Source organism: Hemibagrus wyckioides, linkage group LG01, assembly GCF_019097595.1.
Source record: "Hemibagrus wyckioides isolate EC202008001 linkage group LG01, SWU_Hwy_1.0, whole genome shotgun sequence".
NCBI lineage: Eukaryota > Metazoa > Chordata > Actinopteri > Siluriformes > Bagridae > Hemibagrus > Hemibagrus wyckioides.
The window spans coordinates 12,496,514-12,511,581 of record NC_080710.1 but is presented as its reverse complement, the minus strand read 5'-3'; the positions used below and the strand labels follow the sequence as shown (position 1 = coordinate 12,511,581).

The following is a 15,068-nucleotide window of genomic DNA, read 5'->3' as shown; positions in this document are numbered from 1 at the left end:
TCTGTATCTGTAACACCAGCTTAACATGTCCTAATTATAACTTTGACAAACAACAAGAGCAATCAAAATAGACAAAAAAATATTTTATTTAAGTATGTAAGAACGGAAATCTAATTTGATTACAGGTACAAGATACCAGATACAAATCTTTGTACATCACTATCTTCTTTCATTCTCTTTCCCTCTCTCACACACACTAACAAATACACTCTCCCAGGCTTAATCATTCACACACACACGACCAGACCAGATCTAAACAATGATGCTCAGCATCCCAGTTCATGTTGCATGCTATTTTCCCTCATCTTCCAGAAGGATTTGCATTACACACAACTCTCATCTCCAGAACGCAGGCTCAGTCCGAATCCACCTCTTGTACATTGACTGCTCCAACAGCAGCAGCTAGCTCTGTTTCACTCCCCTTCAGCCTGTCCCCTACACACACACAAACAAACAAACAAACAAACAAACACACATTTATAACACATCTGAGAAGAGCTTGTAAAGTGCTCTGTGCTTTATCAGGCATAGCACACTGCCTACCTTAGAGAAAAAAAGGAAAGAGAGTACATGCATAATTAGGTCAATGCAGCCACTATATATAACCAATTCCTTTGTTTTTAATCCTTCTAGTAGCTATTGATTTTTTTTTTTTTTTTTTTGCAATTTTACTCTAATATCAGGTTTTTACATATTTAGGCTAAAACATATTTTACTCTCAAGCGGCTCAAGATCATTAAAACACCTCTGCATGTACTGTCCTTGCTTTGATGATTTTAGCCATGGCCTGAATGTTATAATTAGAAGTGCTGTCACATTTATGTTTCTCATTCCTGGAGGACGCTTTGTATGAGAATATGCCTTATAAATAACATTCATTATTAGGCCACTATGATGAGCTGGTGAAATCTCTCGGTCATGGTCAATTCTATTTTGAACCAGTGTATGGCATTGAGCGAGGGAAACCACACACAGGATATCATGAGCAATGACAGCTCGATGACTTAGGAAACCACACAGTAATTTCCCTTAAAGCACGACAATCCTTACAGTATGAGCTTGTTAGTACATGTTATTACGTATTACTAATGCTGCAGTGAAGTGTCTGACTGAGGTTTTAGTAAATGCAGACACTCACGTGTAAAGTGACTGACGTGTATCGATCAGAATATTTATCATCATACTCACTGATAAGTTCAGCAATAGCTTTCTGGGTTCTTTTCTCCAGTTTTTCCAGCTTTTTTGCAACATCTCTCTTCAGATCCCTATCCCAAAACAAACATTAATGACAAAGATGTATAGGCTAGACAAGTAAATAAATACAGAGGGAGTGGATGTTTAAACTCCTTACCAGTCTGGTTTTCTCGGAGCTAAATTGGCCAGATCCTAAAGGGAACACACACAACAGTAACAGTCAGATGGTCACATGTCTTTTTTTTCACCATACAGTGCAGCAGAGCTCAGCAAATGACCCCATAAACCCGGGTACCTACATGCGCCATTTCCACCAACCAAGCACCAATACTAAATTTAGTTAAAACAAAGTATTTATTATCTTTTGAGGGCATTTTTGCTTATCATATAAAACACACCATCATCAATTAATCCAAACCAAAATTTTGATAAACATTCATTCTCATCAAATGTATTATAAAACATCATGGATAATATTTAAACAGGAATTAACTACAGGGGCTCTTTTTGCCCATGTGTTACTGTATATCTGGGGCATTTTTGGTCATTTTGGGGGCCATTTTTGCCCCTGTACATTTCCAGCCCTGGTAGAGACTTTTGTGGCTGATTAGCTGCGCGTTTGGTGTTTTTTGGTAGTAAACACTGTCTGGAGACACATAGTATTTTTGCTGTTCCATATTCATGCTGTTATTAAAGCAACCTCAATGTTTCCACATGCTTCTCTTATATGTACTATTCATGCTACCAGATTAGCTCCAGTGACGGCTCTTCATAGCTTTACTTTGATCAATGCAAATAAAAAAGTGAAATACACTCAGCCAGGATACAGATAGCCCTGGGGCAGCATTTACAGCTAAAAATGGTGTTCGGTGGAAAAGCATTATTACTCTACAGTGACACTTGTCTTTCGTAGGTGGAATCCAACTCACCACTTCCTCTATAACAGGTTCTGGGTTTGCAGCTTCCAGCTGGTCTTTAACTTTATCTTCCACTGTAGGGATACAAAAAACGAACAGGTCAGACCGCATGCATTCCAAGCTTCCAGCACTCCTCAAACAAACCTAATAAATCACCCATTACTCAGAGCTCCAGAATTCGTACTACAGCAAGAGCATGGATTATAACACACTGAGCATTCGTATGATCGTACTACAAACCTCAAGTCTCTCGTCCATCTGTAGTCCTGCTGAGAGTTTTTATTAAGAAGTGTAATTGTGCACAGTTGATGAGATTCTCACCTGATGCAGGTTTAGCTTTGGGCACCTGCCTTTCTTTTAGCTCTTCATCTTCTGGAGTGTAGTTTCTCAGCTTCAGGTCTCTGTATAAACACACACACACACCTGTGGCTTATCTGTATAAACAAAACTATAAGTAAATGAATGTCAATCTGAGACACAGTCAGTAACAGTAAATGTAGATCTTTTGTTAGCTTATTGTCAAGTCGCTTTTATTGTCATCTCAACAATATATAGCTGACGTAGTACAGTCAAATGAAACATTTCTCCAGGACCATGGTGAGAAATAAAACAAGATGAACTTGTGCATGAACTACAAATACTGCACCTTTTTTTGTTTGTTGTTACACTGACTAGTTCTTCTTCTTAAAGGAGGAATCAGATACCATGTAAATGCTTTTGTTGTTTAATAAAATATATATTTCCTGGATGATTTAGCCACTTTCAGAAAACTGTCAGAAAAATACCTTACAGGCTTACACACAGGTGTTACACACACAGGAGTTACACCCAAGCACTAAAAGTGATATCTGAAATCTTGTAGAACTTGTTCATAAATACAGAACTGGCCTGGCTCATAATATCTCCAAGTCCATATCCATAAACAGCTTCAATGCAACCCATGACCAGTAGGGAGCAGTGCAGACCAACATCATGACCTGGTCTATTCTAGGCCACACCACTGGTGCAACCTGGGTAATTGAAGCAGGCATGTATACAAAGCTTTCCTTCATTCACTTCACACCAACTAATTAGCATGTAACACCTGTTCTGTAGGCTGCATCTGGGGAGTGCAGTTTCCCGGCTGAGATTGAGTCGATACATGCCCAATTATGTCATCTCTTACCAAATTACAGCTATTTGCTAAATCTCCTGGTAGTCATATCAGGGCTCCCATTGAGTGAGCAGACAAGACAGACACAGAGCTTTGTTTCATAACGGACTTCAGGGGACTGAAAGTTCTTTTTCTAAGATTTCTCAGAAGTGAGTCTCCAGTGATGTGTGCTGATTCGGTGCTGATTAATAAGGGGTGGGGGATATGTGACCTCTGAGACCAAAATAAAAACACTGGCAACAAACCTAAAGAGCTCATTTTCGGTGAAACATCATCTAACTCATCGACTCCCAAGAACAAGAGCACTGAAGGAGAAAAAGTTAAGCGAGACGCTGAGACAAAGGACTTAGGAACCCCTCCCACTCCCAAGTTTCCTGGTGATACTTCCTGACCACCTGCTGGAACAATACAGCTCTACTGCCATTCTTCACGTACAGTGCAGCAGCCAAACACCACTGTGCTGCTTGTCAACAGTCGAGTCGATCGGCCTGCACGTACTCCAGACTTTCAAGCAAGATTTCCAATGTAGTACCATCTCATCAAAAAGGAAAACAGGAAAAGAAACTGATGATCAAAACAAAAGCCGGTATGACACATGACGACATGTTCAAACAGGGTACGATCATAGGTTCTGCTTCTCCTAACACTAATACAGCTGTAAGCCTGGGTTGCACAGACATAGAGATCTATTCATTTCACGCAAGGAGGACTGAGTTTTTGTATTAAAAACCTGCCCGCTCACATAGTCGTCTTTAACACTGCAGTAGTTGAGCATAAACAACATCATGAGCCTTACCTATTGCCTCACCCTACGTTTTTGGCAGCCTACACAAAAATGCAGTACAATTACACACATGCCACACTCGCTCACTCACTCTGTATGCTGGGAAACATGCGAAACCTCTACAGAATGAACTACAACTAAATGCACTACACTGCTGACCTGAGGAGTCCAACGGGGAAACACAGATGTCTTACCAGGGAAGGTTCTGGGGTTCATATACACACACACACACACACACAATCCCATAAGGCCAGCATCATACGGTTAATATATAGTTTTAGATTTTTACAGTGATGTACCTGAGCAAAGAAGAAGTCAATAGTCAACATCTGTCTAAAGGCACAGATGTACGCAGAGCAAATGAGCAATGTTGGAATTTAATTCCATTATTAATGAAATTGGGAAACATTTGTCATCGCATTAATGAGGCACGTAACCCGATTACTCCTGACATCATTAACCGTGTTTTTACTGACTCAATATTACATTTGTGTAAATTTGTGCAGAGACTGATAAGCAGATATACTCAACAAGTTTTGTAAATAATGCTGTTTGTTTTTATTTATTTAGATTGGGGTGGTAAGGGCTTTTCATGGGAACCCTTTTTTATAAAATGGAAACCCTCAGATGTATGAGAGGAAAAAAATCTCTACTGGGGAAGAACAACAAAAAAAAAAGTTTATTTGTTTCCTAAAATCATCTGGTTTCCTAGCGGTGCAGAGCGCAAAGATAAATCATCAAATGGAAATTGTATATTTGCACCCACTTTTCCTGTCATAATGCTTGTCATTTCATTGAAAATGACAAACATTTTACGGGAACTAAATTGACTGAAGCGCATGGCGGTTAAGAAGTGCTGCATTGACCAATGTCGGTCAACCTGTTATTTTCCGACTAAAGCTCATTATGGTCTTTTAAAGCCGTCTAAACGAAACGAATCACAACCTTACACCTACAATTAAAGATGATGTCTTAACTGCTCCGCTTACGTCTGCGTTCTGCCAGGGCAGTGGTGCAATATTTAGAAAACAATACAGACAGGACGTATAAGCTGGGAGGTGCTCTTCACCCGTCTGTGGGACCATTGTTTTGCAATCGGAGCTCCGTTGCAATTTTAATGATGCGTGCTTAGTCACCAGAGACACTCCTTTAAACTTTCCAGCTGAGAAAACACCTCGATTATGAATTACCTGCAGTTTTTTCTGAATTCAGCTGCAACAAGACGACGTTTATTTTCACGGACACCTCGTTTGCAAAACAACTACATGGGACAAATCATTTCCATACGAGCAAACGCTGCAGACAGGAATACTGAATACTCAAATCAGTACCTTGACTCCCCTTGGAGAGAGAGAAAAAGAGGAGCAAGGTTCTATCCAGTATAAACAATGAGTATAAACAATGGAAAATATCCACTGAAAGCCTTGCCTGAAATAGCACTGAGAGAAACAGCCGATCCACAGTACTAGCTCATGTAAACACTGGACGCAGCCTTGTAGCACACAATTCGTTTTTTTTCCATGCATGGCACATGGTGTGATGCTACCCGGAACCGAAAACAGGCTGCTGGACGTTTAACCTGACGCTAAAAACCCTGACATTTATGGAACTGGACTGTAATTTTGTGCATGTGGTGGTGTTTGGTTTTTTGTTTTTTTTACCTGTGTCTTTCTTCTGTTTCTACTTCTTCTGCTGGTCTCTTGCAATCAGGTTCTCCTTCTGCTTGTTCCCGCCCCTAGGAAGAAAAACTGGATTAGTGTAACCGCAGATTGAGTGTCATTATATCTGCAAGGAGCCGCCCACAATTAGTGAGAATAGAGTGAACTGTAAAAAACCGCAGAAGCATTGTTTAGAATGGTCAGGAAGCTTGAACGACTGTGTCCACCAGATTGATCTTGATAAGTCTCAATTCATTTGACTTCTGCAATGGCTGTGGAGTTGGAAATATTGCACCCACACACAGAGCAACAATACATTCCACTCTATACGGTATATGATTCGTAAAAGCAAAACTGACTTGTGCTCCAGAGACGGTGTGAAAATCATTCTCGGGTCCGCCCACAGACCTTAAAGCACGGCGCTGATGAAGTTGTTGATTCTCTGATAGTAGTGCTGGCTGCTGATAAATCAAATGATTCATGCAAATTCAAATGTTCTACTACGTTACTGTTTCTGTAGTAACAGCTCGGTCACGTGGATGGTGTAGGGTGGAAAATAAACATAACCTAGGACTAGCTATTAAATAAACAAATGTAAAAATAAATGCTATATAAGAAAGGAAGGCATATAATCGTTGCTGTGGTGAAGCTTTCTCTAAGCACTTTGTAGCCATCAGGAAGTTTTGCACCACAGGACAGTTTTCAGAAACTGTTATCTAACCTCAAGCATGCATTGTGTCACTGGTGGATTCAGGCTACTGATGGGAAGGTTGTGAGTTTAAATCCCCAAAACAATAAGATGCCACTGCTGGGCCCCTGAGCAAGGCCCCTAAACTTCAACTGCTTCAACTGTTGTATAAATAAGATAAATGTAAGTGGTTCTGGATAACGGCAGCTGCTAAATGCTGTAAATGTGTCATTTCTGTCCAGAGCAACCACGACTGATTGTCATTATGACGTAGGTGGGTTTAGCTTATCAACCAAATACTAGAATAAAAGAGGTCAGGAAAGCGCCTCACTGTAAGTCAGTCCCTTCAGGGTTTGGTGATTGTGTGATCACAGAAATTTTAAGCAAAATCAAGCAAACTCCACGATAATCACACACAGGAGCTTGCAATTTTTCATGTGACGTCACCACAACCCACATTCAGCCTTTTCGATTCACGTGTTTGGAACATGAGCACAGCTATCAGAGAAAGCAATGTATTACTATGTATGGCCACAACAATCACAAATCTCCTGTCTGTTAAAAAGACAACAGATGTGGCTGATTTGTACAAAATTGAACATGTTCTACAAACCCAACAGTACATGCTATTCTGGGAAGATAATCGTTTAAAAACAGCATAAAACCTAGACACTTCTTTGAGTTCGTCTGGAGGAACTAATCAGTCTCGAATCAGCCCGATTATCCTCTAGTGATTATTTTGAGTCACTGTGCACGAACGAGATTACGAAAGTGGTCAGAATCACAGTTATTATGTTTGAGAAGCTGGCATAATTCCAGCTTTAATCTCAGACCTCATGGGATTCTTTTCTAGTGTAACATGCAGGGATGAAAATAGAGCTCTTATAAGCTACTGAGTTCAAATCAATTCACAAATACAGAGTGTACTTTAGGTATGAAGCACTCAAGTCAAGCTTTTTGCACAGAATCCCTTGTGTACTGGGTTTATTAAAGCATATGCGACATAATAGACACAGGGATGTCAGCAAAGTAGCCTCTGTCACCAGGGAAAGTTGAGATTGCAGCTTCTGAAGCTACGTTCTCATGCCATGATTTCATCGCAGTAGGTGAGGATAGCATTCACAACTAGCATTCTACTTGACAACAAATTAGATATAGCAAATTATATCTGCATCATATCAGAGATGAAGGAGAAGCAGTATGTGCTCTTTAGCCACGGCTCTTGTGTGGTTATTGTCTTCACTCCTGTTGGTCACTGCACCAAGTTGCTCCATATTTACATAAAGTTAAAGTTTTCTGAACTTTGTCTCGTCACCGGACACACCTACATCTAGTTGCCAGCGGTTATCATCCCTCACGTGAAAGGTCCCTGGTCGCTTTGTCGCTGTAAGCTACTGTCTTTCTTTAAATATAAACAGTGACATGATTGACGTTATTCTTAATGCCCAAATTGTGTAAAAGCCTATCCCACTATGTTGCTGAATGAAATCTGACCAATATAATGATGTCAGACTCATTATACTGGGAGCTTTAAAAACTAGCTGGTCCAGACTGGGATAACTGGAGTTATTTTAGCAGAAGAGTCATCTGTTACTCAGTGGATTATGTAGTCCCGTGCTAATAAAAACACCACCATGGTTAACAAATCTGTCAGGCAATGAATAATCAAGAGATGCAAGGTCTGCTAATCAGGTTTATTTCAAACAGGTTCATTTGGTTGTGGAATCGCACGCGCCGACTTGACTAGAACAGCCGGACGGAGTTGTCTGAGATAATTGCGGAGCGTCTGTATTGCCTGGAAAGGGCAGAGATATCAGGACTCAAAGAGATTACTGTGTCAATGACTGGCTAATGAGGAAGGCAAGAGGAAGAGCGTCGTAATTTTTACGTTGTGATAAGATTAGCAACTGAGGTAAAAAAACAAAAAACATCCAAATATGAATATATAGCACTCGGGTATGCAGATTTCCTGTTGAACATTTGTTTCTGATGCCTTATGTATAAATGTAGGGCAAGAACAGGACTGGTCAGAAGGTTCAGTTTACTGACTAAAATGCTCAGAGCTCTGGTATGGTTATTTAAAATGAAATAAAAATGGGATTGAAATTGTCCCCTTCTGAAGTTTCTTAGGAGCTCATGCTTTGCTGTTCCCTACTGTACTTTTCCTTTCTTCAATTCTTGTGTCTAGTGCTGGGATCAGTGGTTCTCAGTGAAGTGTAACCAGTCCAACCAACTCATCTCATTACACACAAGCTATCAACGTTCATATCAAAGTTAATAATGTAATAAAGAACATCAACTTTGGCCTCAGCGGAAAATGTCAGGAATAAAACCTCCGTCTCTATACTTGGAAACTTTTTCAATCCATTTAACAAACTTAATTTTATTTTGTTTAAAGCCTAGCAACAAATCTAGCAAATATTTAAGCAGGTAATATCAACTGCACCTGATACACTATTAAGCACTCTTATTAGCTATATTTACAAAGTAATAAAAGCAAGTTATACCATCCAGATCCATTCATTTATCGTCTATTTCTTAGCTTCTCGCCACCACTGCTTCCTTTTGTCTGAATTTATAGTTTTGTAAATACATACCCAGTTGATTTCACTCCATTTTAGAAACAGATCATTTGTATGTTCTCGTTTTATATGGTAACACAAAAATGACGAACCTTCGCTGCCACAGAGAACATTACAGGAGGTCATTCATTTCATTTTATATTTTTCTATGTTGTATCATGTAACTGACTAAGCTGCACTATCTATCTATTACCAACCAAGAATTCTTTCTATTCTATTATTAAAATATTATACACACTGAGCACTTTATTAGGAACCCCTGCACCTAATAACCCACTCATTCAAATAGTTCTCTAATCAGGTAATCATGTTTCATAAAATCATGCAGATACGAGCCAACAGCTTCAGGTAAATGTTCACATCAACCACCAGAAAGCGGGACAAGTGTGATCTCAGTGATTTTGTTGGTGGAAGACAGGCTGGTTTGAGTATTTACCTGCTGATCACCTTAAACTGCTGACTTGTTTTCACACACCACCCCACTGCTGCGTTCCCTCCACTGGCTTCCGGTAGCTGAGCGCATCAGATTCAAAACACTGACGCTTGCCTACAAAAGCCAAAAATGGACCAGCGCCCTGTTCCCTCAAGGCTCTTATTACTCCTAACACTGCACCATGCTCTCTCAGATCTACTAGCACTGCTCGACTGGTCCCACTATGTCTCAGGGTAAGAGGTAGGTACACATCAAAACTCTTCTCTGTTCTGGCACCGAGGTGGTGGGATGAACTTCCCCTAGATGTCCGAACAGCCAAGTCACTGACTGTCTCTTCAAACGCCAGATGAAGACCTACATTTTCCTGACGCACTTAAACTAGCTCTTATTTTTCCCTGTTTGCGTTATGTATTAAAAACACTGTTTGTGTTATACTTCCTTCCCAACACTGTTTTTAGGCTGATGGTATCCATAGTCTGTTTTTAGTCATGTGACCAATTCATCTAATTTCCTCGACATATTGCTGCAACGTTTCAAAGAGCTGGAAAGTAAGTAAACGCCAGGCGGAAATGATGCAGGTCGAAGCGTCTTACATTTTACTCATGTGCGGTACAGGGACGTAAGCGTTTTCAGACGTTTCAGTGTGGATGACCAACTTTTGGGAAACGATTGAAAACAATCATGTGGTCGCGGAGTGTTTTTAAAATAAAATTTATCCGGATTAGTGTAGACATAGCCTTAGTCTCCTGAGAAATTCACACACAACAGTCTCTGATGATGATGTTCGTCCGTCATAGTCAAAGATAACCTTGGCATCAAATTATGTAGAAGATTTGTTTCTGTGAGTCCATAAATGGCTTGTTAGGCCGATCCTGGCACGGAAGTACCTCCCACAAGTTGGGCACTTGTGTTCGGTGGCGGATGTTGAGGTGCAAGCTACCCTCATCTTGCGGATTGTGTGTCGTCTTCTTGACGACGTCACTAGAGTTTATCAGAATGGTGCAATAAAGAAAATAAAACATCCAAGGAGCAACAGGTCTGCAGACAGATGTGCCTTAATGATCAACAGACTGGTTCGATCTGGCAGTTATGTACTCTGCGGATGTGGTAGCTTAGTGGTTAAGGTGTTGGACCACTGATTGGAAGTTTGTGAACTCAAATCCTAGGTTCACCTCCAGACCCATGAGCAGGGCCCTTAACCCAGCAATTGCTCAGCTCTATGAAATGAGATCAAAATGTAAGTCGCTCTGGATAAGGGTGTCTACCAAATGCCATAAATCTCAGAAAGCACAACATGAAATTGCATGGGCTGCACTGATGATGAGGAGGAGATGGTGTGACAAGGGCTGAAACAACAAATTGATAATAATCAATAATGAAAATCGTTGTCAGCGAATGACATTATTGATTAGTCAGCCAGTGCACGTCACCACGCATTCAGTTATAGCGTTGTCCTAGACACACATGGAAAGAATGGCAGAGAGTAGAAGCACGTCGGATAAAGGTGTGCGACCCAAGTCCTCTAACGCATGGGAGAATTTCATATTAACTTCCACGCGAAATGTTGTTACTTGCAAACTTTGCAAAGCAGAGCTTTAGTGACACAGAAACACAACAATGATGAATGAACACATAAAACAGAAGCATGCAGTTATCACAGATGAAGGAGAATCTTCAAGACGGCAAGTTTAATGCAGATTTGTCATGTGCCATATGTGTTGGTCATTCACACAGAGCATGTTTTATTCCTAATTCCTTTTACATTAATGTGATATATGAATGTGTTTGACCGCTGCGCACATATCTTTTGCAGGCCCTCGTGCATCTCGTGTTCAAATGATTTCAACTTTTCCAAGCAGTGCAGCTCATCAATGTCACTCACAGAACACTGGACCAATCAGAAATCTCCAGAGGCGGGGTAAGTGTTGCAAGCTTCGTTTACAGTAGCAGGTTGTCATTGCAACTTCATGTCACATCCTGAGCCCTTGGTGTTCTGTACTGCGCTTTTTAAAACCATTCCTAAACACAGAGTCTTGCATTTGTAAACACAAACATGCTTTCTGTGTGAATGCTTTATCTGCATGCTTACAGTGGCCGGTGTTTATTGTGTAAAGAGCGCTGCGTTACTCCTCATTCACAATGTAGATGATAAACAGCGCTTATAGTTGTAGTGCAAGACCCTTAAGTACTGTCAAATTAAAACAGTTTGATCAAAATAAACAGTATTTGTTACAAATTAAAAATAATGCAAAGCAAAATTTCTGGAAGAATGGATCATAACTTGGTAGTCTAGTATTTCTGCCTCTTTAAGAAACACAAACAATTTTAGTGCTTTAATTTTTAAAAGGTCAAAAGTTTTCTGCTTCAAAGCTGGAAAACACATAGTGGTAGTGTAAAGGTTTAGTTTTACATTCATAATTATAACACCCAATGTGTAAATTTAATTTAAAATAAAAAGGTATTTAAAAATGTGGGGGGTTTTATCCAATTCATCGATTAATCGGAACAATAATCGGTCGATTATTCGATGATGAAAATAATCGTTAGTTACAGCCCTAGGTGTGACACAATCACGCCATGCCACAAAGAATTGAAGACGTTTTGAGAGTAAATCAACTCTACCGATTATTAGTATAGTATTTCTAATAAAGTGCTCAGGGAGTGTACATTAAAATACTATATACACCTTAATATAACATTATTTTCTATCTGGTAACTTCATGCACGTCCCCTGAAGAGATCTGGCACCACTCATTTAAATGACTTTCTATTAAATAAATCTGTTCGGGGAATTTATTTTGAATGTAATATAGAGTTTGAGAACTTGAGAGCTAGTTTAGCTGTTGTGCTAACTAGCTAGCAAACTTACAAGCTAAACACAAAGGCTTACTTCTACTTCTCCTTCCTCACAACACACACACTGCCTCTTTATAAACTTCATCCAAAAAACAATCTGTTTATTGGGCTAATTAGCTGCTAGCAAGCTCGTCGCAATCAATAACTGTATTGTTGCACGTTTGTTTGCTAGTTAGCTACTCAGCTAGCATTGAGTAAACTAAGGCACATTTTTTAAAAAAAAAAAAAAAACAATGATAAAGTTCGTTCATGTGGAACATAATAAATTGTGTTTGTTTGTTTTTACTGAACTCACTTGTAGCTGTCGCTCTCTGAGGGCTTTTAACTTTTCTTTCCTTTTCAGAGCTTGCGCTTGTAAGGCGCTAACAGCCTGGTGGTCCATGATGATGATGATTTCTATCTGACATCGACTACTTGTCCTACCACAGGCGTCGAGCACAGAGCAGAGATCATCGATTTTAGTAGCTGCTTTGTAGGCTGTGAACGTGCACTGGGCGGCATGTCATTCACCTAGGCTACATAAGCGTATGAGAATAATACAACATAAATACAGCGTGAAAACTATTGACCTTATCCTTTTTGAATCACTGATCATATAAATAATACAGTGTTGTTAGTCTGCAGATGAGGTGTCCACAGCAGAAGTCCACAGAAAGGTGGTTACTAGTTTGTCTTTATATACCTTTTGCTTAAAAAATAATTAAATTCTAATAATGAGCAAAAAGCAAGGTAACTGAAGTTGAAGATTCACTCAGGGTCATAGAGAGCATGGCACTGGGCAGATCTGGTACTGAATGTAGGCCACTGCCATGACAGTATAGCTGCCTCTAGGTCCATTTTCCTTTCATGGGGAAACAGCAGTTTAAATACCACAGGAGTCTGATGTTGTTTAGACAACTATTATTATGATACATATCATTGTAATGCAGTTTTCTTCTCTCTGACATTGACTGTAATGGATCAGATGTGTTTGAACAGTAGAAATGAGTAAAATAAAACATGGACAATGATCATTGTTAATGCAAAGAGTCCTCAGCAACTCTATTATCATCCCTGTGCTTAGCTGGTAAAATAAACTAAAGAGAATTTCGGACTGATTTTAGAGAATTCCTGCAGGTGCTGAATCAGCAGATCTGTGTGTGTGCTAAAGATAAGCTTTTCCAGGTGACGTCATTGAAATTCAATTTTGAAAGTCAATTTTTATTTGCATTTTGTTTGCATGGGCCAAAAAGATTTTGAAAGTTGAAGTTTTCTTAAGTGTGTCATTGTAAAGTATGTCACAGAGTGACAGCAGAGTAATAATGATGTCATGTACATACATACAGGTATTGTAATAACTATGTTATAATCTAATTGAAAATAAATTGTTAAATAAAGTGAACCGGCGACAGGATCATGGGTGACCAAGTCTCATGGGGAATGAAGGCTGGCCCGTGTGATCCAATCCAACAGACAAGCTACTGTTGCTCAGATTGCTGAAGAAGTTAATGCTGGTTCTGATAGAAATGTGTCAGAATACAAGGTGCATGACGGGTCAGGGCTGTTTTGGTAGCAAAGTGGGACCAACACAATATTAGGCAGGTGGTCATAATGTTATGCCTGATCAGTGTATGTTTATTGTGAGGAGTTTTTTTTATATTGCACTGGGGAAGTTTAAAGGCAGATTAATTGTTCAACAGAAAAAATGGTTTGGGGAAGAAATTGTTCTTGTGGCTGGGTGCTCTCCAGTGCTGACCAGAGGGTAAAGAGGAGGTGGGCAGGGTGTGTGTCGTCCAGAGTGATCCAAACTTTATTAGCAGCTCCTTCCTTTGAACTTCCTCTGCTGGGGCTTCTTCTATATATGGCAGGAATATTTCAGTAGAGGGTTGGGGTTGGAAACCACAAAACTACTTTCCCTCTTATTTTTGTATCATATATATATATATATATATATATATATATATATATATATGATATTAACACTTAAACAGAACTGGGGGTGGTGATAACTGTTTGTAAAAATGTACGTTATTTTCTATTTAGAATAATATATTTTATATAATCCGATTAATAGTGTATAACAATATGAAATAGATAATATTGCTTATATATTGATAATTGATAATATTGTGTTTTTTTTCTGGCCGCTGGTTTGAAAAACAGTGAACGAGGGAACAATTAAAAGAGTTCGATTCACTCAAACTGATTCATTTGATGGAATCGAATCTTTGAAATGACTCGTTAAGCCTATCACGAGCGCTCTCTGCTGTCATGCTTAAAATGGTTTGGATTTTGGAGGTGTGTGTGTATATGTAGCGTGAGTGTGAGTGTGTGTGTTGGGCGGAAAGTCAACCTTGCGTTTTACTTGGAAGTTTGTAAGGATTCTCCCGGACAGAGATGCCTGTTCACCCCGGCTCTGTTTCACGTGTTGTTCGGTGACAGCTTGCGCTATATATGTGTGTTATTTTTCCAACACCAAGTCATGCGCGATCAAAGCCGCGGAACTTTGGGAGAGCTGACCGAGCAGGTAGCCTCCTGCTGAGGACACGAGTATGCGATTCCTCACCGGGTGGATCCGCCGACACTTCGCATGTAACGACTGGGCTTGGAAAAAGTTCAATGGTTTAATTTCCTCCTGAGGGAGCCGAAGCAGCAGGGCGGCAGGAGCATGGCTTCGAGTGAGCTCTGGATGTTGTATACCAAGGTGAGTGGGACTAGCAGAGTCACTGCACGGCACCTGTTGTCGGCTTGGAGTTGTCTCGAAATCAGCCGCAGTGTTGAGTGTACATCGTATTCACATATAACAACAAAAACAATCATTTAG

At 39.9% G+C, this 15,068-nt stretch overlaps 2 protein-coding genes across 7 annotated transcripts in view; one reads left to right on the top strand and one right to left on the bottom strand.

The window, feature by feature from the left end:
- Window positions 1-68: 68 nt before the first annotated feature.
- On the bottom strand, window positions 69-12,718 carry ccdc12 (coiled-coil domain containing 12). Its single transcript, XM_058395877.1, has 7 exons — window positions 12,561-12,718; window positions 5,710-5,783; window positions 2,433-2,512; window positions 2,124-2,185; window positions 1,352-1,386; window positions 1,189-1,265; window positions 69-435 (listed from the first exon to the last, which is right to left on the bottom strand). Exons 1-7 carry the CDS (start codon window positions 12,645-12,647, stop codon window positions 356-358), a joined length of 495 nt encoding a protein of 164 aa, XP_058251860.1. The 5' UTR covers window positions 12,648-12,718; the 3' UTR covers window positions 69-355.
- A 1,806-nt stretch (window positions 12,719-14,524) lies between these two features.
- Window positions 14,525-15,068, top strand: part of nbeal2 (neurobeachin-like 2) — a 55,328-nt gene continuing 54,784 nt past the window's right edge. For all 6 annotated transcript variants that reach the window (XM_058375036.1, XM_058374945.1, XM_058374702.1 and 3 more), the window contains exon 1: window positions 14,525-14,948. In XM_058375036.1, coding sequence (XP_058231019.1) covers window positions 14,913-14,948 — 36 coding nt within the window. In that variant the 5' untranslated portion in view covers window positions 14,525-14,912. The remainder of the gene's footprint in view (window positions 14,949-15,068) is intronic.